Source organism: Pagrus pagrus (genome assembly GCF_965226575.1).
Source record: "Pagrus pagrus genome assembly, chromosome: 3".
Taxonomy (NCBI): Eukaryota; Metazoa; Chordata; class Actinopteri; order Spariformes; family Sparidae; genus Pagrus; species Pagrus pagrus.
The window spans coordinates 25,509,721-25,534,081 of record NC_140187.1 but is presented as its reverse complement, the minus strand read 5'-3'; the positions used below and the strand labels follow the sequence as shown (position 1 = coordinate 25,534,081).

Below are 24,361 nucleotides of genomic sequence, written 5' to 3'. Positions count from 1 at the left end.
GCTTTTTTGCGATGGCTCCATCTCTGAAAATGTTCAGGGCCCCAAGTAGTGCAAGTGTACCAAGTTTCATGCTTTTATGAAAAAGTGATTTTTATTTTCAACAATCTGAATTTGTAACTAGTAACTACATTTATCAAAAATGCAGTGGAGTAAAAAGTACAACATTTACCTCCAAAGTAACATAAATTGACTAAAATCAAAATTGTACTAAAGTACAGTACTTGAGCAAATGTTCCAGCAATGCACATACATTCAACAGATGATGATTTACAGAGCTGATTCATTTATGGAGGCACACTAATGCAATAGTTATTAACGGCAGTATTAATAAAAGTTTAGAGCTGGGCCTAGTAGCATTATTGCTTTCTCCTTCATATTCCCTGAGTGGAGATTAGAGGAAACAGAGCGTGCTGTTTACAGTTTCCTCTCTAACGTTTTCTTTTACATGTAAATCCTCATTTCAGTCTTACTAACAAACACTTTAAATGGCATTGTTATGGCATTCAAACCAATTATGTTATTATGGCTTGTTATAATGCGATTACAGAGCTTGATCCCAGTGATTGTCTCTTTAAGAAGCAGTGAGAGTGAGAGGAGGTGGTGCGGTTTCACACCCCGGGGTGGGAAACATGGGCGGGGCCAGCGACCGCTGACTGACAGCCGCTCAAAGGCTCTCCAACTCCGCGGTGCGCGGAGAACCCGGAGCGACCAATGAGGTTAGAGCTCGACCCGCCCATCAAACCACAACAGCCAATCACGGTCAACCATGGGAGGACCCTGGAATCGCTGTTGTGCATCCAACGTGGGACTACCCAGAAAAAAAGGAAAAGTAACTCAAGTAAGGAAAAAACTCATGGTGGTGCTGCACGGTCGGTAGGAGAGGGGGGGACACTATTTTGCTATTAATCGGATCGTCGAGATTTTGTGACCACAGACTGAACCTGATAAGCTGTCGGTTGAGTTCTCCTCGGACGGACTGTGTGATTCAAAGTTGGATTTTATTCGACTGGAGCCGTGAAGTGCTGGAGGAGGTTCGGACGATATGCAGCGCTCGCCTTGAGAGACCAACGCTGGAGTTTTTCGGCACTGCTCCTGCGGGTCTTAACTCAACTCACTACACCCTCAGTTTGTAGTGAACACTTCCCAACACAGTCAGAAGTCACTGTGGAGCCCCTGTGTTAAGTTTGAAACTGTTTTTGCTGCGTTGAGCAACAGTTATTTCTGAGAGCTGTCCGGGCTGTCCTTTAAGCGTTGCCGTTGCATGTCTTCAAACATGTCACCAGTGGCAGGTACAAGTAGTTTTTGAATTGAACTTGAAGGCGACATCAGTTCGCTTCAGCCTGCTGTGGCTGGTTTCATCTGTGAATAACCTTTGATTTTTTTAAGCCCGCGTCGGACACCAGAGGAGAAAGTTGGACTGGGAACTTGTGTCCTAAATGACTGTTTCGGGGATGGAAAACGTTGAACTGCGCCACAGGTGCTTGAACTAGCCTCTGCATTAACAGAAGACATTGAACAAAAGGCGTCCAGCCTCCACAAACCACAATAATACTCCAGTTTGTGGGTACGAGGAGAGAGAGCTCGGCGGCCGCGCTATTAAAACTGGATACAAAATGGCGGCGTCCCTGGGACGATTTGGATATGTTTCTCGTTGTGTTTTTTATTTAATTCTGTCGGTCGAGCTGTTAATCAGTTATGGATTGAGTTCGGACCTGCCCTGTGCCCTCAACTGTACCTGCGACGGGGATTCAGTGGACTGCAGCAGTCTGGAGCTGACAGCTACGCCTCTGGACCTTCCAGTCCGGACTGTTTCCTTGTAAGTAAAGCGCTTAGTTGCCCCCAGCCTATTTATTGACCAGTCCATAACGGGCTCACAATGTTTGTAAAGAGGAGAAAAGTGTATTATAGCGCACAGAAACTTTTTTTTTCTCAGAAGCAAAATAAAAAGCCTCTCTGCAGTGGACCCCTGTTGTTCTCCCGAGGAATCCCGTCTGAGGAGATTATTGTGGCTGTGCTTTGACTTTATTATCAAGTGTAATAAGACCAGCTGTCAGAGTAGTCCATGTTTATTCCTCCTTCATAACACTAACTTGCGAGGGAGTGAAGTTTTGAGTCGTATAATTAAACTCGCTCTCGTTTTGCTGGGGGACCTCCTGTTACCCCATTAAAGTCCCCGCACCCTGATGGAGTAAGCACCACACCAGCAGCCCTGTGAGCCCACACAGTCCTGGCACATCACGCTGTAACTTGATTAGGATTGTTTGTGCAATTCCTGATTCAAGTTTCACCTCGTCTTTCACAACGGGACAACATGCAAAATGGTTTCTTAATTGAGTTGACTGTGGGCCATGTGTGGTATTTTAGTGCCAGTTGTCTGTTCCAACCTCGTTTATTGATGCTGTCCTTGTTTAAAAAACGTATTTAATCAGGCTCGGTGTAGTGAAAACTGCAAGAAGAGTACTCTGTGAGTGGACGGCGTTTATCTAGGTGTGCAGTGCCTTGCTCAAGGGCACACTGACATATTGCAGAGAAAATAAATGAACTCAACTTAAAATGTTTGTTCGAAAACTCTCACAATGTGCCAGAACTGCCACTGAAAACATTTTTCCGCCACCAAACTCCTACTGTAATATATCTTGATTTAATATACTTAAAAAATTGGATTAACTCTAAGAAGTGTAATTTGATCTCACAGGCCAGTCAGGAATATAAAAATGTGTTGGTGTTTCCAATGTTAGAATGAACAAACTGTCCCCTCAGGCTGAGTAAACTAATAAACCCAAACATGTCATAACTAATAAACCTCTGCTTTAGACACTCAGATTCATGACAGGTATTACCCTAATTCCTGTTTGTGTGCTGCTTGCTGCAGTTCACAAATCACATTTCTTGTAAATTAAGAATTATCCCCAGGACAAGACGGACAACAGTTGAAACCCTGTCTGCCAGCTCATTTAGGAAATGAGCCAATTTGGGGCATTTTTCATGGAACATCCTCCAATGTTTGGGGAACTTCAGCACTTATTAAGCTGAATGACACAATTATTTTACTGACAACACAGCCCTCTGTCCTCTCAATCAACATTTTGGCTCTCGGCTCAGAATATTGTAACCACTATGTCCAATGGCAATTTAGCATCCTCGGTGACAATTAGGCGTCTTGCTACAGATTTTTCAGCATCTGTTTGTGTTGCTGGGAATGTGGGGTTAAAGACCAAAGACCCAGAGACTCCTCTGGCTCCCAGGTTCCTGTGTTAGGCGCTTAATCTTCCCCTGGGAAAGTGAGGAATGCAACTTTTAAAAAAGTCCTCTGAAAAACATGAATAACGGCACTTGTACCCGGGTAGCCTCATTGCCCTGAAGCACCACTTAGTCAAGTTCAAGTGCAGACGCTGTTTATCATGCATGTACGCAGACACACACTGCTCTTCCTGTCCTCTGGGACAATGGACAACTACTGTGGGACAAATGTCCCCTCTGAAACAGCTGCTCTAAACCTTTTGGGTTTGCATAAAGACAGGGTCCTGCGTTCCAAGTCTACTTCTACTGTCTCAGCCAAACCTTATCGGTCAAGATTTAAGGACCTGCAATCATGTTGTTTTCAAAGGGAATGGCTTTATGGCTCTGGATTATCTTTCAGAAAACACCTAGGTTGCATATTTCCACACCACTTGAGATAGTCACATTATGTTGGCAGGTAACTCAAAGGGAACCAGCTCTGTTTCTCCAGGCTCTGTAAACGAGCCAGATTAGCTGATGATTACTGTAAACCCAAAGAGGCAAGTACGGACAATTTCACTTGTGGCCCAGTGTGATCCCATTGTAAAGTCCCCGACACCAAAGGCCAGTCCACTTGGTGAATTGTGTTGTGGGTTGAAAGTTGTTTAATTTTAGAGTGCTGCCTGTGTGTGAGAATGTGGGTGTTTGTTAATGAGAGACAAACGGGGGGCTGTAGTATTGATGCAAATGACAAGTGGGTATAGCAAAGGTTATAATATATTACAACAGTAACACTTGTGTCTTTTTGGTAAAGCTGGCTGAGAGCGCCTTGGTCTTAGACCAAACTGCGTTTGTCCATCTCTACCTTCAGGCGTCCGAGCCAAGGGAAATCAGTGTGGAATCGACTGTCTCTGTTATGTTTACCCCAGGGAGGGAGCAGCAGCAGCAGCATTTGTGTTGGTTTCGAGGACAGCATTCATGGTGTCAGTAAACACAAGCTTTCCTCCCTCCATGTCTCTTCCACATGATGCAGATGGAAGGCTCGAAGGAATATCTCAATAACCCGAAACACCTGTAGGATTCCCCTGTTAAACAAGTAGCTTAAACAGGTCTAACTGCAGTTGTTAATCAACAAAAATCCCCCCAAATTAGTCGTACGTGTGTTTTTAGTACTTACAGACTTTTTAAGTCCCCTATGTTCTGTTTTACTGTCTGAAATAAAAGTAGTTCAAGCAGAGGACAAATCCAGCTAAAGATACATGGAGTTTTCCGAACCCTTTTGTGTGGGTGAAGAGGGATTGCGCTGTCATGTATTTGTTGCAATTATCTTTATACAGGCTCTTCAATTTGGATTAAAGGAAATGAATGCAGCAGTAGTACCTCAGGACCTGAATTTATACGGCAGCTCAGAGGGAAATAATTGTTAAGAGAGTCATCACATCTCCACCAGGATGAAGTAGCATCACTGAGGTTTTAGGAGTTTTTTTTAAAGCATTTTTTAACACTTTCTGGTAGAAATTGAAACATAAAATGCCAAACTTTTTAATTATGATAATATCAAGCTTCCTTTTTTTAATAATTTTAAAATGGCTATGGCAGAAAGAGGGCCTACTCAACATGTTCTTGCAAATACTGTGTGTAAAAACAAGAAAATACCATTTCAAAACCACAATTGCCTAAATGTCACAATCTTTAAATCAAACTAGTGTGAGACTTAAGGAAAAAATGAATTTCTGACTATTAGCTGAGGAGAAGTAGCATCTGATGCTCCTGATCAACAGCTTATTGACAAGAGGAAATGATGATTCATTTCAGACAAGTGGCATTAAGTGGGTGCATGAATTTCATGATAAACTTCCACCTCTCACTCTGACAAAGCACTGTTTTGAGTCACCTTCAGGGCACATTGTAGGGGTAAGGAAACCTTGGTGAATGTGAATGTCTAGGGGAGATGGGTGGCTAGTGAGTAGGTGCTGGAGGTTTTTCCAGTAACAGTCCTAGCAGTCTCGTAGCAGTGGGGCCAGGGAAAAGCCCTAAATGCTTTCCAAAATAATCTCCCTTCAGGACCCTGATTTGAGTAGTCCCCTGTGAGGAAGCAGCCTTGATGAGGAACCAAAGAAACGAGCATGTTGGCACATTGTGGCAGAGCTGACTGAGCTAACAGAGATGGTGAAGGATTGAGGGGAACTAGGTTTGTGTGGGAAGATAATCTATTAATTGTGAACTATTAAATAAATAACCAACTATTTTTAATAATCAATCGGTTTGAATAATTTTTAAGAGAAAAGTCAAAATTCTCTAATTCCTGCTTCTGAAAAGTGAATATTTTCCAGTTTCTTAACTCTTGTATGTCAGTAAACTGAATATTTTGGGTTATGGATAAGACAAGACATTTGAGGACCCCATCTTATGCTTTGGGAAACACTGATCAACATTTTTATCAATTTTCTGACATTTTATAAAGAGCAGCTGTTGCTTCTTTAAGGCCTCGGCAGTCATGGCAAGCACATCCTCTGCTGTTTTACATCGCTGTTCCTAACATTTAAAAAAAACGGCCACCAGTCTCAGATGTTTATCCATTATTTCTGATTGATAAATAGCCCTAACAACATTCAAAGGAACTTTACTCTCACACAGTCTCATATTTCCTCTCAGGAGTGGTGCCTTATCTTATTTGCAGCCACGATAATGTGTATAAAGAGCATTTCTGCCCACAGTGCCACAGGCGTAATGGGGTTTTGCAAGTAAAAGACAGCATGAAGATCAGTGTGTTAGGCTAAGATTTCTGTGGTTGGGTAGAGATAAGGCAGACACATGGCTTCTGTTTGCCAGTGTCCTGCTGCTTTATCCATGTTAGATTGTGAAATCCTTTTCGATTTTTCTTATTCTTACAGAAAGCTACAGTTGTTGATGGGGTTTGTCTTTATTTTTTACTTGACATTGATGAGTCCCTGCATCACCAGCTTGTAGCAACCCTAGTGTGATGCAAGATGAAGCCTGATCTTGAATGGTCCCCTTTGTAACCAAGCGCTTCCCAAGTGGTTTCCCAAGTTTCCGAATGTGCTGGTCATAATGCACGCCAAGCGTTCTGCTGCGACGCAAACCCCAAGCCGTAGCGTTCAACCTCACAGTACAGCCTTATTGGTAAACACCACCCCCAGCAGTTGGTTTTGGCTTCTGCCTTCAGGAAATGGGTTTGTGTCGGTGGTTTCCTGGCAGGGGCTGGGAGCTCAGCTTGGCTGGTTGTGGATTGGTCTGCAGAGGGTGGGGCTGCAGATCACCTGGCCTGGGGGGGAATACAGGGGGGAGTTGGGGAGACATTTTCCACCCACTGCATGGAAGTGTTTTGTCAATGTCACGGTCTGCTGCCTTCAGGCTGGTTGGTTTAGTTGGTGAAAGTCCTGTCAGTGGTCAGAAACCTCAACCACTGTCACACATGTTATAACACACTGAGAAAAACCAGAGGAAATGAAGCATTACAGGACGGTCTGCTCGTATGTCACACACTGTCAGACAACTCCTTTGTCTTTAGGGACCGTTTTACTTGATTTAACCTACGAATGAGCATGCAAAAATGATTTACCATATTAGGAGCATGCTTGCCCTTGGTGCGGTGTTTCTGTCATGGCTATTGCTGCTGTTAGTAAGTTTGAACTTGAACTAAATGCTTCTTCCTTTGCTTGAACAGGTTCACATTTCACCAGTTGGGGCAAAGATGCAGCAACAGCAGCAGGGCTCAGCCACTTGTGGTTTCTCGGGCATTTCTTGCTACGCAGCCTTGTAATCTTGTGGTATTGGGAGTGATTATACCAAGTTGTTGTTGTTTCTCTAGCCTTGTGACTCCCATGTCCTCTGGCGGATATTTTAAAGTCAGACTCTAGATTTTGGAGGAGTTTAAGATGATATTATCACTGGCGCTGATTTTAATCAGCCGCTCTTCACTTTTTCCTCCCTTATCAGGCAGTTTGGTGTTAAGTTGGATAGTAAAAGGGAGTTCCTGTAGGGAAATTTAAAGCGGCAATCCTCTTTTAACAGGTCGAGATGATTCATGCAAAACATTAGCAGTGAACAAATTAGGAAGGAACAGCTAAGGTTGAGCCCCTACTCTAATAACAACAGATAAAGTCTGACATTAACATGAAGATATGGAGTGAGCTCATGGCCTCGCTCTGGCTTTAATGACAATCAAACAGCTGCTGCCACAAGTCATTCTGCAGGAATCCAGTCAGCAGAATAGATGGCCCTTTTGTGAAGACACTTAAGGGCGCCAAGTTTTTTTCCACCTTTCCCTCTCCCCCGAAGTCGGTGTCTACAAAGTGGGCTTGATCGATGAATCATCTGCGAATTCTCTACATCTGGTAAGAGTTTGGGAATCTGGAGAGAATGTTAGGAAGAAAAAAAGCGTGACTTGGACAGAGAGGGAGAGGTGCTGTGCAAGTGAAGCAGCTTCTACCCAGAAAACAGGCAATACTTCGAGAAGTGAGGCTTTGAGTGCGAAGTTGGGCCAAACACTTTTTTCAACCCCAACCCCCCCATACTAGCCTCTGTACTTTTTGATACTGCTGAAAGAAAAGGAGCATCAGAGCTTCACTGTCTAGACTGCCAAACATTCACACACACTTATAATTTAAAGATAGCACAGTCCACTACTTAGGCACTCGTTTCAGCGCTGGCTGGAGTGTAATTATTGCAGAATTTCACTCTGCTAGTTTAATAAACAATGAGTAGAAAAAAAATTGACTAACGATCCTGTCTTTTTCTTTGCTTTGAAGTTAAGAGGTCAGCTGTCTGCACAGTACTAAAACAATAAAGACGCATACAGTACTTATGTTTTTCTTTTGGATTAATTGGGGGACACTCATTTCCTTTTTCTCATAATTAAGTAATCTGGCGCCATTTGTAAGAAATTGTTATCATGCTAGTGTAAAATGCAGGAGCTTGATCCTGTTTGTGTGTGTGTGTGTGTGTGTGTGTGTGTGTGGACAATGTGTGCACATAATTGCATATGGTGTTATTGTGCTTCTCGTCTGGAGAAGTCCATGCTGGCGTCATTGTTCATGCAGTGCCTCGAGCGAGTGCAGACCCTTTTTTCCCAACCTTCTCCCTGTTTGTTTGGAGTGCCCCGCTCCATCAGCCCCAAATGGCGGTGCACATGGCCCCAAGATGTGGCCTGCCTTCCTGCTTCGGAAAAACTTCAGAAACTGAGTCACGCTCCGAGTCTGACTGATTTCAAAGGCTGGAGCGACTCCTTTGTTGAGTTGTGCGTGTGTGGTTGGGGGCGGTGGGAATCTGTAATGCAAATGGTGAAATATGCTGATCCCATCAGCGCTACAATTCTCTGATCCTGCACCTAAGTTCTCCTTCACCCTCCCAAAGATCATATGGGTGTTTCAGTCACATTTTAACTCTTCACATTTATCATTATTATCGCAAATCTTGTCGGTCAGGCTATGCTTTTAACCTTGTGAAAGTTGATAAGATAGTGGCTTTGTTCTGCCCGTTTCCTGCCTCTGTTTGACTGGTGTGTAAAATGGAGGCCTGGAGCTGGTGTTAGCTTTGTGTACACTCTCACTGCAGTTGCCTGGCTATAAACTGGCCTTTAATGACAGGAAGAGTGGTGTGTGTGTGTGTGCGTGTGTGCCCGTGTGTGTGTCTGGCCCTCAGACACTCAGGTTATTATTTGACTACTTTTATGATGCTCTGAAATCAACCACATTAAAGGGCCTTTGTCTCCCAGCTGGACTACAGAAGGCTCATCACTGACATCACTTCACACTTTGAGCGAGCAAAGTTCACACCGCATTTATCCGCGATAGAAATGAGGAAGATAATGATGATGTATCTCTGTATGTGTAAGTCCCCGCTCCAGTCCTCCCTCCCCGTATCTCCCCTCTCCCACACACAGACCGTGTGCTGACTTACAAGCATAGTGTCATATGCGATGACATCACTCCTGTACTCCCAGCTTTCCACAACTCCCACAGCACCCATAACACAGCTATTTTTTAAAGCCTTTTAATGAGTTTTATATGTCAGATCAGCTACGTGATCTAGCAGTGAGGGTCTCCTGCAGGCTGTTTTACTTCCTAGACAGTTTGCTTAGTCAGATAGATCTTTAATGAGTTTATCATATTGTGTTTTGAAGATCTATCTCCAAGAAAGGCTCAGATTGAAGCAAATGTTTCAGATTGCTCACACATCGCTCCAGTAGTTGGCTGATCATCAGCTGATACAGTGGGTTGTTTTTGTTAGGCTATAAAAAGTAAAAATGCCCTTCACGAGTTACTAATGTCACAAGTAACATTTGTCAAACAGTCCAAAAAGTTGGTCACATTAGTTAGTTGGTTACACATAATAATGATAGAAAGAGGAGAAAAGCTCTTTGTTTCAACTGGCAAAAGTGTTGTTTTTATACTTGATAGATAATTAATCAATGATCCAAACAGTCACATCACTTTTTTGTATTGATTAACTAACTAAGTGACTGTGACACCTCTTCAGGACAACAGGTGGTTGGTGATTATCATAATATTGTGTTTTAACCCAGCATTTGGGCCGTCCGTCACGTTCCACAGAGAGCCTTTATCCTCCTGATGTTAAACAGTCTCTCAGTGTTTGTGGTTATTGTTTGTTACGTGCGGGGAGGCGTTTGGGTGGTGGCTGCTGGGTGAGGTTGGAAGGTGGGAGTGTAACTGTTTCTTTATCCCATACCAGCTCTCGTTCCAGCTTCCCTCTTGTTTCGTGTCCCTGCAGTTCTGCTGTCAGAAAAAAGGTTATGCTGACCTTTGTGCACACTGATGGGTAGCAGATCGCAAGGAACCACTTGAAATGTTGGCTAGTGCAGTTTAGAATAAATGGTAAATGTTGAATAGGGCCTGTTTTTTTTTATATTTGCAGATTTTTGGAATATTCATATTTAACTTTGATGACTTCAGAGGTACTTTGTGCTGAATGGGCGCTGATAGGTCTGTTACAATAATTACTTTGGTTGGACAATATATTGTCCCAGGAAATAACTGCTATAAAAGTTATAATTGTAATGGAAGACCATTTTATGCCGCTTTTATAGTGTTAATATAATAGCATAATAATCCAAGTACACCCTTTCAGAGAACAATTAACTTTTAAATCTTAGGAATATTCAGACATTGAAATTGGCATCTGAAACAAATATTAAAATATCCCTCAATGAATAAAAGTTAACCACACAACCAAATCATTAAATAAACTCGGCCCTTAAGCTTAATTTACAGAAATTGCATGTGAATTGCATGCTGTGACTACCAGAGTAATAACATGATCATCAGTTTTAATATTCTCATAACCATGGATAATTTAATAAAGTTTTCAATGAATGTACAAAATGCTCACCTGGCTGCAGTGCACCAGTCAATACAGATTGCATTCAGTGGGAAAATTAGTACTTGGCTCAACATGCATCCTCAAATTATCGCGCACTTTCTTTGGTTAAGTACCTGGCAGAGAGTGCTTTTGATTTTGATCCCGCTGACTAATGTCAAACAGTCCTGCCCTTTTGTATAAACTAGTTGTACCACACAATGGAATGCTGCTTTTGAAGCATTAAGACAAACTGCTTTGTAGTGTTTGCCACGGTTAATCACAGCGACTGTTCCCATCTCGATCATACATCCTTTTCCGGTCTGTTAAATCGTGTGATGCAAACTAATAGAAGCTGTTGTGCCATCGCTGGTTTGTTCTCTGCAGCCAGTGCAGAGTTTGTCTGGTTGTGTGGACAGTTCTCCTCCGTCTCTGTATGTTTGTTTCTGCTGGTCACATCTGTCAAAGTCAAGAACTCTAATGACTTCTAGGCTTCTGATCGCTGCTCGGCAAACTCTTCCAGAAACGGCATGATTGTAAGGTCACTTTCTGGAAAGCATTAACAACGCTTAGCAGTGGAGTCCCACCCCTGCCACCCATCTCCTCCCAACCCCTCCTTTCACAGGAGGGAGGGGGGAAGGGAGAGGGAGAGGAAGGGAAACCAGCGTTATCACAATCGGCTCATACAGTAGGTGTTAAAATGCTGTGAAACTTATCTAATCTGATAGGGAAGAAATAAATCTGGCTGACTGAGATGGAGAGAAAAAGAGTTGAGTTGTGTAAACACCATAGGTGACTGAGAAAGAGGCACATGCATGCTCGTGCTCGCTCACAAAGGACCAGTTTTATTTGTTGCCGTGGCCTTTAGCACCAGTACGGCAGGTTTAACTCTCAAATGTGACTTGCTTTTTTTGTTAATCGTCCCTTTGTTCTGTTCTGCCCTGTTCTTTCTTTTAAGGTTTGGCTTTCATGCCTGTGGATATATGCATAGCCAATTTCCTCCACCTTTTTAAATGCTAAAAAAAGCTCTTTGTGGAGGTTGTGTTCCTGGATATATCTTTATTTGCTTGTAATGCGAAGACCTGTTTTGTACCTGAAGCAGGTTGATAAAAACTAGTGAATGCTCTTCCAGTGCTCTCCCAAGTTCATATTCTGTGAGCCGTGCGTGCGTGTTAGAATATACGTACCCCCGGGCAGAGGCGGCCTATAGGAAAGCTGTGCGATTTTTTTCACTTCACCATAACGAGGTAATTGCCTCCTGTTGCAGGGGACGACAATTTAGTGATCTGGGCCACAATGGGAGGTGCCCCAGTAAAATGATCATAAGACAGACACACATGCACACCTCCCCTGTCAGACCTGCGCCTGCAGGGCAGACACATGCTGCTATTATCTCGTCACACACACATGCACGCAGGGAGAAAGCTTTGGGGAGGGAGGCTGTCATTATCTGCAATCGAGCACAGAAAACAAGAAAGGGAAATCTGTCAAGCTAGACAGAGATGAAGATTGATGGGAATAAAAATTGGAGTGTGTATGATGTAAGGCAATAACAGTCTTTGCTTGTGGTATTGAACTATTCCCACTTTTTCTAAAGTAAAGAATCAATGACATGAAGCAACAGCCCAAATACCTGCTTTCTCCTCACCCCCACGGCGGTCTTTTAAGACCACAACGGGACAAGAGGACGTGGAATGTGTTGCATCAGGTAAAAAGTGTCCCCAGTCTCTGGGAATAAGCGGCCATCTCTCGGCAGGCCTGTGAAACATTCCTGGGCCGTCTCTCACGTCTGGACAGAGGGATGGAGGGGCGGGAGGCAGGCGGCTCGGAGCTGTGGGCTCCCTTTGTCTCCCCCAGCCTAACCCCACCACACAAACACAAACAGCACTCTCACTGTAGCCTCCTCTCTGCCAACAGGCCGGCCGCATGCCAGCCAGCCAGGAGGTGTGTGTGTGTGTGTATGTGAGTGTGACAGAGATAGCACTTGTTTATGCGTGAATTAAATTTGATTCATATGGCCTGGGAAGCTCAATCTGAAATGCAGATGTGTGTTCGGTGTGCACGCACCCACACACCCCTCCTTCCCACCCGCGCTCTGACGGTGGTAACGCTATATCACTGGACAAATCACTCTAATAAGCCTCCGCACAAGTCAAGTGCCAGCTATTAAATACACTGTTAGCTTAAAGTGCAAATTGACTGCTACAGATGAATAGCCTGTGGGTTATGTTTGGAAAGTGAGCCAGGAGAAATAGGCACTCTGTATCGATAGTATTGATCGGGCCCTCCTTGAAGGCCGGCTGAATGGATGTACTGCAGTGTTTCCAGGCATACTTAATGTGGACGGATGAGGCTGTTTGTCAAATGGGAGAGATAATTGTTGTTATTGATCAGGATCCTTATTTGAACTACAGAACAATGGCTTTGACAAGTACTATAAAATATATCAAAAATATTGCTGATAATTTGATTGTGGATGTTCTCCCAGTCTTCTCTTAGGCTGAAATGGATTTGAGCTACATTTTTATTCACATCCTCTTGTCTTCTTTTTCAGAAATCTTGGCCACAACAAGCTGAGCACCATCAGCGTTGATGCTTTTGACAACCTTCCCAACTTGAGAGAGCTGTAAGTAGGAACCAACAGAAAACTCGCCACATACACATGATTTCCATTGAGGCAACAGAGAGCAAGCCCCTTGATACTGACTTGTTAGAGTCTCTTTATCTCTGCTTTGAGTGCTAAACTCTGAATATAATTTAGTTTAGTTTAACTTTAATCTAGCGCTTAAATGATTAGTCGATCAATCGATTCGCTAATCTAAAGAAAATTAGTTGTCAGCTATTGATAAATTCTTCATTTATTAAGCAAAAATGTCAAACATTTGCTGGTGCTTTTCTTTATATTTACAATAGTAGATGAAGAGTCTTTAATGGACAAAATAAGCAATTTGAAGACAATTGTGAAATTGTAATTAGCATTTTTCACATTTGGCATTTTATAGACTAAATTATTAAAGATTCAACATTCAAAAATGTACTAAAATTGCCAACATAATGTGAAGAAATAACAGTTTGGAAAATAAGGCTTTATGTATTGTGTCTGTCAACTGAAGTTATCATGCTAACCAGCTAGCACCCGTCCCATGTCAGTGGTGTAAGCACCAACACTCTCCCGGTGCACCGAGCTGCCAGCCCGGACTGCTAGCTGCATGGCTATCTAAGCTAACTTGCCAAGGGCAGCTACAGTTAGCAGCGGTTAGCCTATACTCCGGTGATATGCTGTTTTGAGGTGGCCAATTCTTACGTATTGCACCTTTTTAATCAATTGATCTTGAAAATAATCTGCAAATGAATCAAAATAATCATCAGTTGCAGCCCTATCAAAATGTCACTTGCAATACCTTTTTTATCAATGACTTAATTCTGACTAACGGATGCCACTCTACTTCCTAGTAGCATCCTCGTATGTGTCGCCTTGAACTAAGTCCAATTGAGAATAAAGTGGTGGTTTTCTATATTAAGCCTCCCCTTCACCACCCGATACTGTGGCCAACGCTGGCCTTGTAAATATTTTATACGGTGAGGAGAGGGCTTGGCTCTGTGTCACTCAGCGCCAGTACACAAGACACATACACACACACACACAAGCTAACTGATGATACACACACTGGTGACATCTTTGGCAGGCCGGCCAGCCAGTCATACGCTCCTCGACATCTGTTTTACTCCCATGTTATTTTTGGTTTTTAAAAGGATGACTTGCTACTTGCTCTGCGGCAGACGTGACAAGTTGCGTTTGAAACCTTTTGATTTATGCAAGGTTTGATTGAATTTAGCCTCCTGCGATGGAGTGTGTGGAAAAGCCCCGACAACACGGTGGCATCTCATCTGGCGTGTTTATTTGTGTAGAAAACTTCACTAGCATTGCAGCTTTAGTTTGATTCCGGCTCTGTTTTTATGCCTGAATTAAAGATTTAAAATACAAAATTGTACCATTTTCTTTTCACCAGTAAGGCTACTAAAATTCCTGTGCTTTTGTCAACTACTTTGAAAAATGCCTCCTAAACTCTTGCCTATCAGTTTCTTTGTTTTTCCTTCAGGGCACAGTTTTGTTCTCTAACCTGCAACTGTGTATGTGTGTTTGCCACTTCTTTCAGGCGGCTGGACCACAATGAGCTGACCTCCATACCAGATTTAGGACAAGCTGCTCCCAAGATTGTATCTCTCTACCTGTGAGTACCCCCCCACCCCCACCCCAACCCCACCGCCATTCACTGCTTAACATGGTACCAGAGTTATCTGGCTTTCTGTTACTGTATTCTTAGGTCAGTGGCCTCTTTGAAATGCTCTTGAAATAGTCCCTTGACGTCTGTGCAGGGTTAATATGTCTTTGCATCTGAGAAGTAATACTGCATTAATGTGAAGTTGGCAATGAATGCAACCCTGTTACTAGATCAAACTAGATCAAAAATGAGCGCTGAGCAAATACGGAGCTCTGTCTCGGGCAATTAGTATGTGGTCACGTAACTGACTAGTCTTATTAGCTGGCCATGAGCTCTTGACTGCAGCGAGTGGTGCTGGCTGCCTGAGAGTCGGCTCGTATATAGTTCCAACTTGGTTGCTCCCAGTTGTGAAACTGTGCCTGTGGGGACTGCCTGCACTGGCATCTCACTGGAGATTTACTGCCCTATTTGGGAAGGGTGTGTGTGCGCTTGTGTATGTCACAAACGTGAGCTCAGTTCTCCATCAACAGTCTCATTTTTACACTGTTGAGGCAAGAAAGTGTTGGTTTCATAACTTTAGTCATGTTGGAATTGATTGTGGTAATACAGGTGTTCATATACTTTTAGTAGTTGGAAGTTACATTTACGTCTTCAAGTCTTTGAATCATCTCAGTACTGAAACTTTTCTGTGTTACTATGATAATCAAGAAAGGCTCCAGGAATGTGAGGCCCTCAAAACAAATGCAGTATGAACAAAATAGATGGCAGTTCTTCTTGGTATGTTTCAGATTCTGCACACACACACACACACACACACACACACACACACACACACACACACACACGGGATAAGTCAAACCATGACAGCGTTCCACCCATATCATCTGTTGGGTGGACTGTTGTTTTCCAGCGTGCCATAGTTTTTTCCCCTCGTGCGACCAGGGGGAACATTCTTACATCTCACTCAACCTGAAACAAGAAAGTTAAACCCCACTAAGCTGGTCCAGTGCTAACCATTAGCTTCACTCTACATATGTTTTTTCACACCTTGCTAGCATGCTGGCTGACTGACTAAAGCGCGCAGCTGCGGGTTCCCGTAACGTTGGTCATGGTCGTGTCATTGCTGGTGGTGAGCTTTGTGGGAGTCACACCTACGCCTATCCCTGTGCGTCATCTGTCCACCTCTCAGAATTCATCATGATGCATTAATGTGGTCAGAACATGTCTGTAATCTGTGAACAGTTTGTGAAGATTAAGCAAATCTGACATCTGTTCAAATTTGTCATGTTTCCAAAAGGTTTGAGCTGTTATTGTGTGTGTTTTCAAACTAGATGTTTAGGGTTTAAAACAATCTCATGTTCACTTTGCTTTTGATACAAAACCGATCAGAGCAAGTTCACCTTTACTTGCACAAACTATGCAGTGTCGCAGCCCCTCCAAATGATTGGGGTGTCTTTTTTTGGCCTGACTTGAAGCCTGTTGCTAGGGGAAGGCCTGTAGGCCTGGTGGGAGTGGAGGCTGGAGGGAGGGTCGGATCTTTACAAAGCCACACAGCTGAAGTGAGGGCCCGCTGAAGCACTTGCAGCTGCAGCTGTCAGTCACATGGCTTACAGTAAAATGGGTGACAGTGAGAAGGGGAGGAAGGATGAGAAACTAGGGAGGGTGGACGGGACGGGGGATGTGAATAGTGTCAGATCAGGGTGACATCACTACATAACGAAAGAGGAATGGTTGAGGAGAAGTAGTGGAGGAGGCAGCAGAAGGGTACAGAGGGAGGCAGAGGAAGCAGAAAAGGAGAAGCGAGAGGTGAGCTCATGCTCAAGGATATTCCCAAATGTAAATCCAACGCTCCGCGTTTCCCCTGCCAACTACAGAGCCCTCTGAGTGTGAGAGTTTCACTGTATGTGCCCTGGCAGAGGCAGCAATGGAGACTGTAGGCAGTGATCCTGTGCCATTGGTTGAGATAGTCTGGAATGCTGTCTGACTACAAGTTTGTGTGAGACAGTGGGTTACACACACACACACACACACACACACACACACACACACACACACGCACACGCACACACTAAAGAACGGACTGAGAAAAGACTTTCAACCCCCCCATCCAACGGTCACCAAAAGGGCCCATCATATGTGGTTGCTACTGTCTGACTGCCTGTGAGTCCTGGAGTGTATCAGTTTGCCAGTTTGCACTGTCTGATGGAAATCAGTTAATGATGTTTGAAGAATAACACACATTAAATAGCTCAAGGAAATGGCAAGTTTCCAGGATTTCTGTCACTCTAAATGTTCAGTTAAATTAGGCCTGGGCTACATGGTCTTAAAATAACTATGTAGCAACAAACTATGTATTTTTTTTAAATCTTCCTCTTTATAAATGGTCAGACTGGGCAACAAAATCAAATATCCCCATAAATTTTACCAAATACCTCTGTAAATCCTGCGACAATATTATAGTCATGTGGATATAATGACAAAGTGGGTAGAGGCAAGTATTAGAATAAGTAGAACAGTTTGGTAAGGTCAGAAACGTACATTACTTCATTGTAATGCAGCTTTTAAACCCATGAAAAGATTGCTGATGAGTTATCTTTGCAAAGATAATCATCAGACTGTATCTAATCAGCACATGGTTATTCAGAGATATCTGATTCACAATCTTTAAAGTTTATACTTGATGACTTCAGTCCTGTGAGAGCACAGTATACACATTTATAAAGAATTATGTTTATTATTAAAATAAAGAGGAATAGATTAGCTAAGAAGGGAAAGGTGAGTGGGCTGTGTTTTTCCAGCTTCCTTTTTTCTTTCTCTGTTCTGCTTTCTTCTTGATCCCTTGCCTGGCAGAGAGATGACTTTCCAACCCTTTCTTTTGCCTTTTTTTTCCTGCTTACTGTTACTTTGATCCCTTCCCCATAGTTATCAATTGGTAAGATGTCAATCAATCAGTCAAACCAGTGCTCTACCTTAAATTGTAAACAAGAGTCACCTAAAAGCTCCCGCTGAACTAACCGGGCTCCCACAGTCCCACAGTGCGCTTGGCGAGCCCACTGGCATTCCTGCCGACTCCCAGAATGCCACAGCAGGGTAGCAAGAAAACAGCAACAAAAAGTTTTAAAAACACATTGTCAGAGTGACAGCAGAGAAGCACAAACTTTCCCATTGTTTTCAATGAACATCAAAGGGATCCATTAAAACAGCTCAGGATAGAAATCATATGGCCCGCTGGATGATCTGATTTTGAAATAATTCTCCTTTTGTCCCAACGGCCAGCTTCAAATGGGAAAGGACGGGCCAAACAATCGCCCCCAAAGATGACACTGGAAACGGGAGAATGGGCATGCTAGTGTAAACCGCTGCTGCACTTTCCATACATCAAAAGAAGTGTCAAAATGAGCCCGGCTCATGATAATCAGATGGTCAATGGGGCAGGGTAATGAGATTTGGAATTAAGTGGAATGGAGGCGAATAAGACCCCCAGACATCAAAGGGAACAAGAGTGAAGCCAGCTCCTCTTTATCAGAACTGTCCCCGGCCGTATGATAATCACTTTTTATAAACGCTACTATTGTATGTGTGGACTTCAAACACACTGAGCGCCGCGGCTTTATCTGTCTCTCACGCAGCTGGGCTCTGACTGTGGGAGGGAGCGAGCAAGAGGGGGGAGAGAGGGAGACGGGGGAGAGAGAGAGAGGAGAGGGAATTTGGTTGGAGTGGTGGAGGGGAGAGCAGGGCGAGAGAACGAGTGAGAGAGGTCAACCTCTCCCACCAGTTTGAGACTGATCTGTTTTTCCCAGCAAAGGTCACCAGCTGTTGACCCCACCTCACCCCTTCATCCCCCCCTCCTCCCTTTACTCTCCCAAATCCTTCCCTCTGTCCCTTTTGCTCAGGCTCACTGTAGCCACTGTCTGTTGCTCTGTCCCATGTGTGTGTTTGTTATTTGTATAGTGTGTGTGTGTGTGTGTGTGTGTGTGTGTGTGTGTGTGTGTTTGCCCAGGCGTGCTTGCTTGGCTCATCCTTAACCATTTCTGCCACTGTTTATTCAGGTGGGATGCTGTGGTGTGACCCCTCCTTCTCTCAGACACCAATAAATGTGTGTGTGGGCGTGTGTGTGTGTATGTATGTGTGTGTGTGTGTGTCCATCTGCTGGCTGAAGGCTAGGAAGGAAGGAGGGACTGACCTTGTTTTGACGAGTTTGACTGGTGGAACACCTGCTCTGTCTCTTGCTCTTTCTGTCAAACACACTCATACACACACACACCACCCTAGGAAGTGAACTCAGAATAACATTGCTGGGCTTTAATTTAGAATAAAGGAGCGTTTTTGAGTTTTCTTCTAGTGCTGCCACACTTTCTGTTAGTCAAGTGAGTTGATCTTGAGATAAAACATTTAATTAACTTGGTATTTGTGATGCTGGTCGCTGCCTGATGTGTCAGCTTCCTGCATCTTATGTAAATGTACTGACAAGGGGAAATCCATGCAGGTCATCAGATTTGAGCAAAATAGATCCCAAATGGTCAGCTCCATGTTGGAAATGGGGCTTAAACACAGGTCCTTGGTGCGAGAGACCATGTTGGGAGGTCAAGAAAGAGCTAGAGAGAGTTTAAACTGAAACTTCATTTGGTAATTGTTTGATGTAATTCGGTGCTTTTCTCAGTTTTATCTGTGAAGTGTTTATACCTGCTCTCTCTGTGCTTTTTTTATTAAAAGACTTAATTTGATCCCTCTCTTTGCTTTCCCTCTCTGTCGTTAGATTTTGTGTGTTTTTTTCCAAACCAGTCGGGTAAATGAAAGGGATACTAAATGAAATTCCCGTCCCTAGTTAGCACCCAGGCATGTGTCAAATGTGTCACCCAGCAAAGTCTTTCATGTATGATCAGATAACAGCGGCCATCAGACTCCTTAGTTACACACTGACATATACACGGACACACACAAACATACCTCCGCACACACATAGACAACTGGTGTAGCAAGATGGATGTCTAACTGCGTGTTCTTTTTTAACCTGTCTGTCTGCTTTGCATATTGTACTGTATGCGTATGTTTGCAGTAGAGTAGAGCTGCGTCTGAGTTACACGAGTTCATGCCTTACGGGAGTGTGTCTGTCCCTGTCGAGCAGTGTTTCCACCATCCCTTTATCCAAATTGTAGGATAATGACTGCGATTAGTTCTTTTACTTTCTCTTTTGTTCTTTCTCGTCTTCTCTTTGTTTAATTGGGTCCTGGTTGGCAAAAATAACCCACCATAACCCACGTTTAGGAGGACAGGAGACCTCTTGACAGAAGTGTTGATTGTTTGTTTTGTTGCATCTCTTCAAGATTGTTACATTTTTGCTTCTCTGTTATATTGTTGTGAGTTCCTGCTCCTTTGCCCTCAGCAGATTAGAACTTTGATAGTGGCCAGAACTTCTTGAGAACCACACAGCCATCTCTCCATTCCATCACACGCTGAAGTGCTCAGAAATCCCCCTTTAAGTGGCCCTAGTTGATTACCAAGGCCCCATCTATCTAATAGATGTTGCGCCTAAGCTCTGTTGAGAAGCACAGGTGTCCTTGGAATTGTTTAAAGAAGGCCAGCCTCTGTTTGGAAGCTCTTAAAGGACAAATTTGTGGTGGTTGAAGACCACTTTGCTCTGTGTACTCTGCTGTCTTTGTGTGAAGAGAGTAGATTTAGAGAAGCAGGGGGATTTGGAGTGTCTTCCTCCGGTGATGGGAAATGGACACTGAAGTTAAACAGGGTCATATTTTCCATGATAGTGATACTGATACTTCATAGAGTCGAGTTTTCAACCACACCTCATGCCTTTTTGTGTGTCTTCATTTTCCAGACATCATAATAAGATCCGCAGCATAGATGGCAGGCGGACCAGAGAGCTGGTTTCTGTGGAAACGCTGGACCTGAGTAATAATGACATCACTGAGCTTCGAGGGCACTGCTTTCCTGCAGGGCTCCAAATCAGAGACCTGTAAGTACAATCTCAAAGTGCTGCGGCATACAACACACCAATCTTTAGAAATGAAACAATGAAACTTTAACAGTCTCTGCAGGGTTTTGCATACATTTTTTTTTTTTATCCCAAATACGATACTCAAGATTGTATTCATAAAAACAATTTGGGGGAAATTGATTGCAAAATATTAGAAGTATGTAAAATAACTCAAGAATGACAGAAACTGGGGATCTTACATCACAATGTGCTGTTTCTGTGTACAGGTACCTAAGCAACAACAAGATCAACGTGTTGGAGCTTGGAGCTCTGGACCATCTGGGCTCAACTCTACAGGTCCTTAGACTGAGCAGAAACCGCGTCAGCCAGATCCCCGTGAGAGCCTTCCAGCTCCCGAGGCTCACCCAGCTGTGAGTACCACTGGATTTCATCAGTTCAGCAACCTAATTAGCATGCTGACAAGGTTGTGTGTTGATCTGTCTGAACCGTTCCTGTAAAAACAATATTCATTTTCAGCCTAAACACAAATGTCAAAAAATATGAGTGTCCCAGTTTCTTTGGAGACATTACAGAATTGAAAAGAATGAAGAGTTTAAATGAGGAAGAGTTGGTAGTGGTCTGTGTGTTTAACATTTGGAACACTATTAGTGTGAGCTATACCTCTAGAGGTGGACAAGGTCTGACTAGGTAAACACCGGAGCTGTATTATCTGTGATTTATTGCCTTCTTCCATATCCCCAAAGTGGTTAGTTCATTCCACACACCGTGCGCTATTATCTCAGTCAAACTTCCCTCCGGCCTAACAGCGAGGTTGACTCATTTGTAGCTCAACGCCTCCACTCCGGAGAGCAAAGGGACTCACGTAATGGGAGTCTCCCCCATTGTGGCTGCGGTAGTTTCCCCCAGGTGCCTTTTGTTGGACAGGTGGCCCCGGTTGCACTGCATCTGCACACGGTAGTGGTGATGCACATTAGACCTAAAAGAGCCTGTGTGGATGTTTATCTTTACCAACGTGAGGGCTTTTACAGCCTCCACACTCTCACATGCCAGATGTACAGATTCACAGCTACATGCAGTGACATCTCAGGCCTTGTATGCAAAATACTGAATCACTGCTCGGTTTAAAATCTTACACCATGTTGTCTTTTCATATCTCCTTTCTAGTATAACTTTTAATTAATAGTGTCATCAGTTGACCCCTGTTTGTAAGTTAAAGCCTGTGGGTATACAGCGCTGGCCACAGGTGGAAAGGACACCACTGAGGAATGCTTGTTAAGATTTGTTCACTACAAAATGCTCCCGCTCCAACTCAAGCGTGCAGGCTACAGGATTCTTTGGTCGTGACTTGCGTGTGATGGATTTTAATGTAGACTGAGGGCAAAAGAGAAAAATAAGATCTTGTTTTTGAAGTGAAGAGAATATTTTGACATAGTTTAAGTATGATTAAGTGGCTCAATGACTTTTTTTCCCCGCTATCAGTCGTTAGATTTTCTTTAAAATTTCTGTCTGTCCACCCTGCAGTGAACTGAACAGGAACCGTATTCGTCAAGTGGAGGGTCTGACCTTCCAGGGTCTGTCCAGCCTGGAGGTCCTCAAACTGCAAAGAAACAGCATCAGCAAACTGACTGATGGAGCCTTCTGGGACTTGGCCAAGATGAAAGTCCTGTGAGTAAAACAACTAAATAGTATCTATAAAGAAACATAATGATGCATTTACATAAAAGTTGCCAAGTATTATACCTTACATGAAACACTCTACACCAGCATTGTAAAACCTGTATAACCTATTATCTGAAACTCTGACAGTAATCCTATTTGCACCAGTTGCTATAACAGGAATATTCACCCACCAAACCTTCTAAGAATTAAATCTTTTTGTGCTTACTGGAACTTGTTCATTATCTCAACAATCACTACTTATCCTGCTGACCTACAATTTTACATATTATTTCAATTACATGCAAAATAACACAGTAATGGTCTCAAATTGCACTGTAGTTTTTTTCAGAACTGCTGCTGCAATTTCAAGGCACACCAATTCCCACCAAACCCCACCCATCCTGTTGTATGCGAAACCAGTGTGTCTGAACCCTGAACGTCTTTCTTCCTGATGATATTTTTTATTCATTTCGCTCATGTTTGTCTCTTGCAGTCACCTGGACTACAACAGCCTGACAGAGGTGAACAGTGGCTCCCTGTACGGACTGACCTCCCTTCAGCAGTTATTCCTCAGTAACAACTCTATAGCTCGCATCAACGCTGATGGATGGAAGTTCTGCCAAAAGCTGAGGGAACTGTGAGTACAAGCATTTAAATTAGCCTGAAAACTCACACTTTAAAAAAGTAGACAGCAGTTAAAGTTCCTAAAGTTCCTGCAGTGGAAGTGGGTGGGAGGCAACTAAAGTGAACATTACTAAAAATAAAAGTTGTATATTTAAAACTTGCGGGTTGAAATGTTGCTCTGTCTCTTAGGATCCAGATCTCTTGTCCTATAGCTTGAGAATTCAGCACTCCCCACCCCCAACCATATCATCCATATACCTTCCAAGGGGTTAAATGACATTGTGCTTTAACACTCAATACGTTACGCTATTCTCAGATTAAGCCTGTTTATCCCATAATTAGAGCTGAGCTCAACAACACTCAACCCCTTTGACAAGAGTTTTTGTACTCACTTCTGAAGCGCGGGGTTTGGCAAAGCGGCGTGTAATCCTCTACCGGTTGTGTTGTGGTAATTACACTGAAGGATCGCCTTTACGGCCCTTTGTCTTCCCAATGAGGAGCTATTATCTGTGAGTCTTTCCTCTTCTGTTGACATGACTGTCGTATTGCTGCTGTAAAGTGCTTTGCTCAGCTGAGGCGTTGCTAACTGCGAGGTAGCCTGGGGTATCCGTGGCGCCTGTGTTAGTTTATATGTAACAGTCAGTAGGGATAAAGACGTAGGTGGCATTCATGTACGTTTGCTCTGTGTATCTCATTGCTGTTTCCTGTGCACACGTCTATGAATGACAGATAGCTCCCAGCGCCATCTCTGAATCACCCTCCCGGCACCGCACCAGTCAGCGGTTATATGATTTGAGTTATGATGACCCCAGTGACTGATAGAAAAGAGTGACTTGTCTTTATGAGGAGCCTCTTATTGCATTCCCAATGAGCCCAGGTTGGTCATCAGGAGGAATCTCTGCACACATGACTGGTCAAGCAAACCTGAGGCCTGGCCACAGAGACAGACAGCAAGGGCCACAGAGAGGGCAATATAATGCACAATACTGCCTTTGACCACGGCTGAAGGATAGCATTATTGGATTTATAATCAGGATTTATCAAGAGGTATTACATGCATACTATGAAAATAGTCTTACAAGCCATTGTAACAAGATCTGAGTCTTCAGTTTAACCTGTTCCTCATGTAAACTCGAGTCAGATGTCGTCTTATTACTAGCAGAGTACTCTTTCCTCCCAAATTCTTAAAACAAGTGAATCTGTTTGGAATCCATGTACTCTCCTTATCCCATTTGGACTTCCTGCCACTATGTAAGAAAAAAAAGAGATTTGATATAAGAAAATGTATCAGTTTGTGTATCAGGCTGCAGCACACTGAGTGACAGTATATATTCCCCTGGGGTTT

General features: G+C 43.4%; 1 protein-coding gene across 1 annotated transcript in view; it reads left to right on the top strand.

The window, feature by feature from the left end:
* Positions 1-824: 824 nt before the first annotated feature.
* The window catches only part of lrig1 (leucine-rich repeats and immunoglobulin-like domains 1), a 36,806-nt gene continuing 13,269 nt past the window's right edge, over positions 825-24,361 (top strand). The window contains exons 1-7 of the mRNA XM_084349100.1: positions 825-1,816; positions 13,112-13,183; positions 14,715-14,789; positions 20,614-20,751; positions 21,000-21,143; positions 22,255-22,398; positions 22,886-23,029. Of these exons, the coding sequence (XP_084205226.1) occupies positions 1,614-1,816; positions 13,112-13,183; positions 14,715-14,789; positions 20,614-20,751; positions 21,000-21,143; positions 22,255-22,398; positions 22,886-23,029 (920 nt within the window). The 5' untranslated portion in view covers positions 825-1,613. The remainder of the gene's footprint in view (positions 1,817-13,111; positions 13,184-14,714; positions 14,790-20,613; positions 20,752-20,999; positions 21,144-22,254; positions 22,399-22,885; positions 23,030-24,361) is intronic.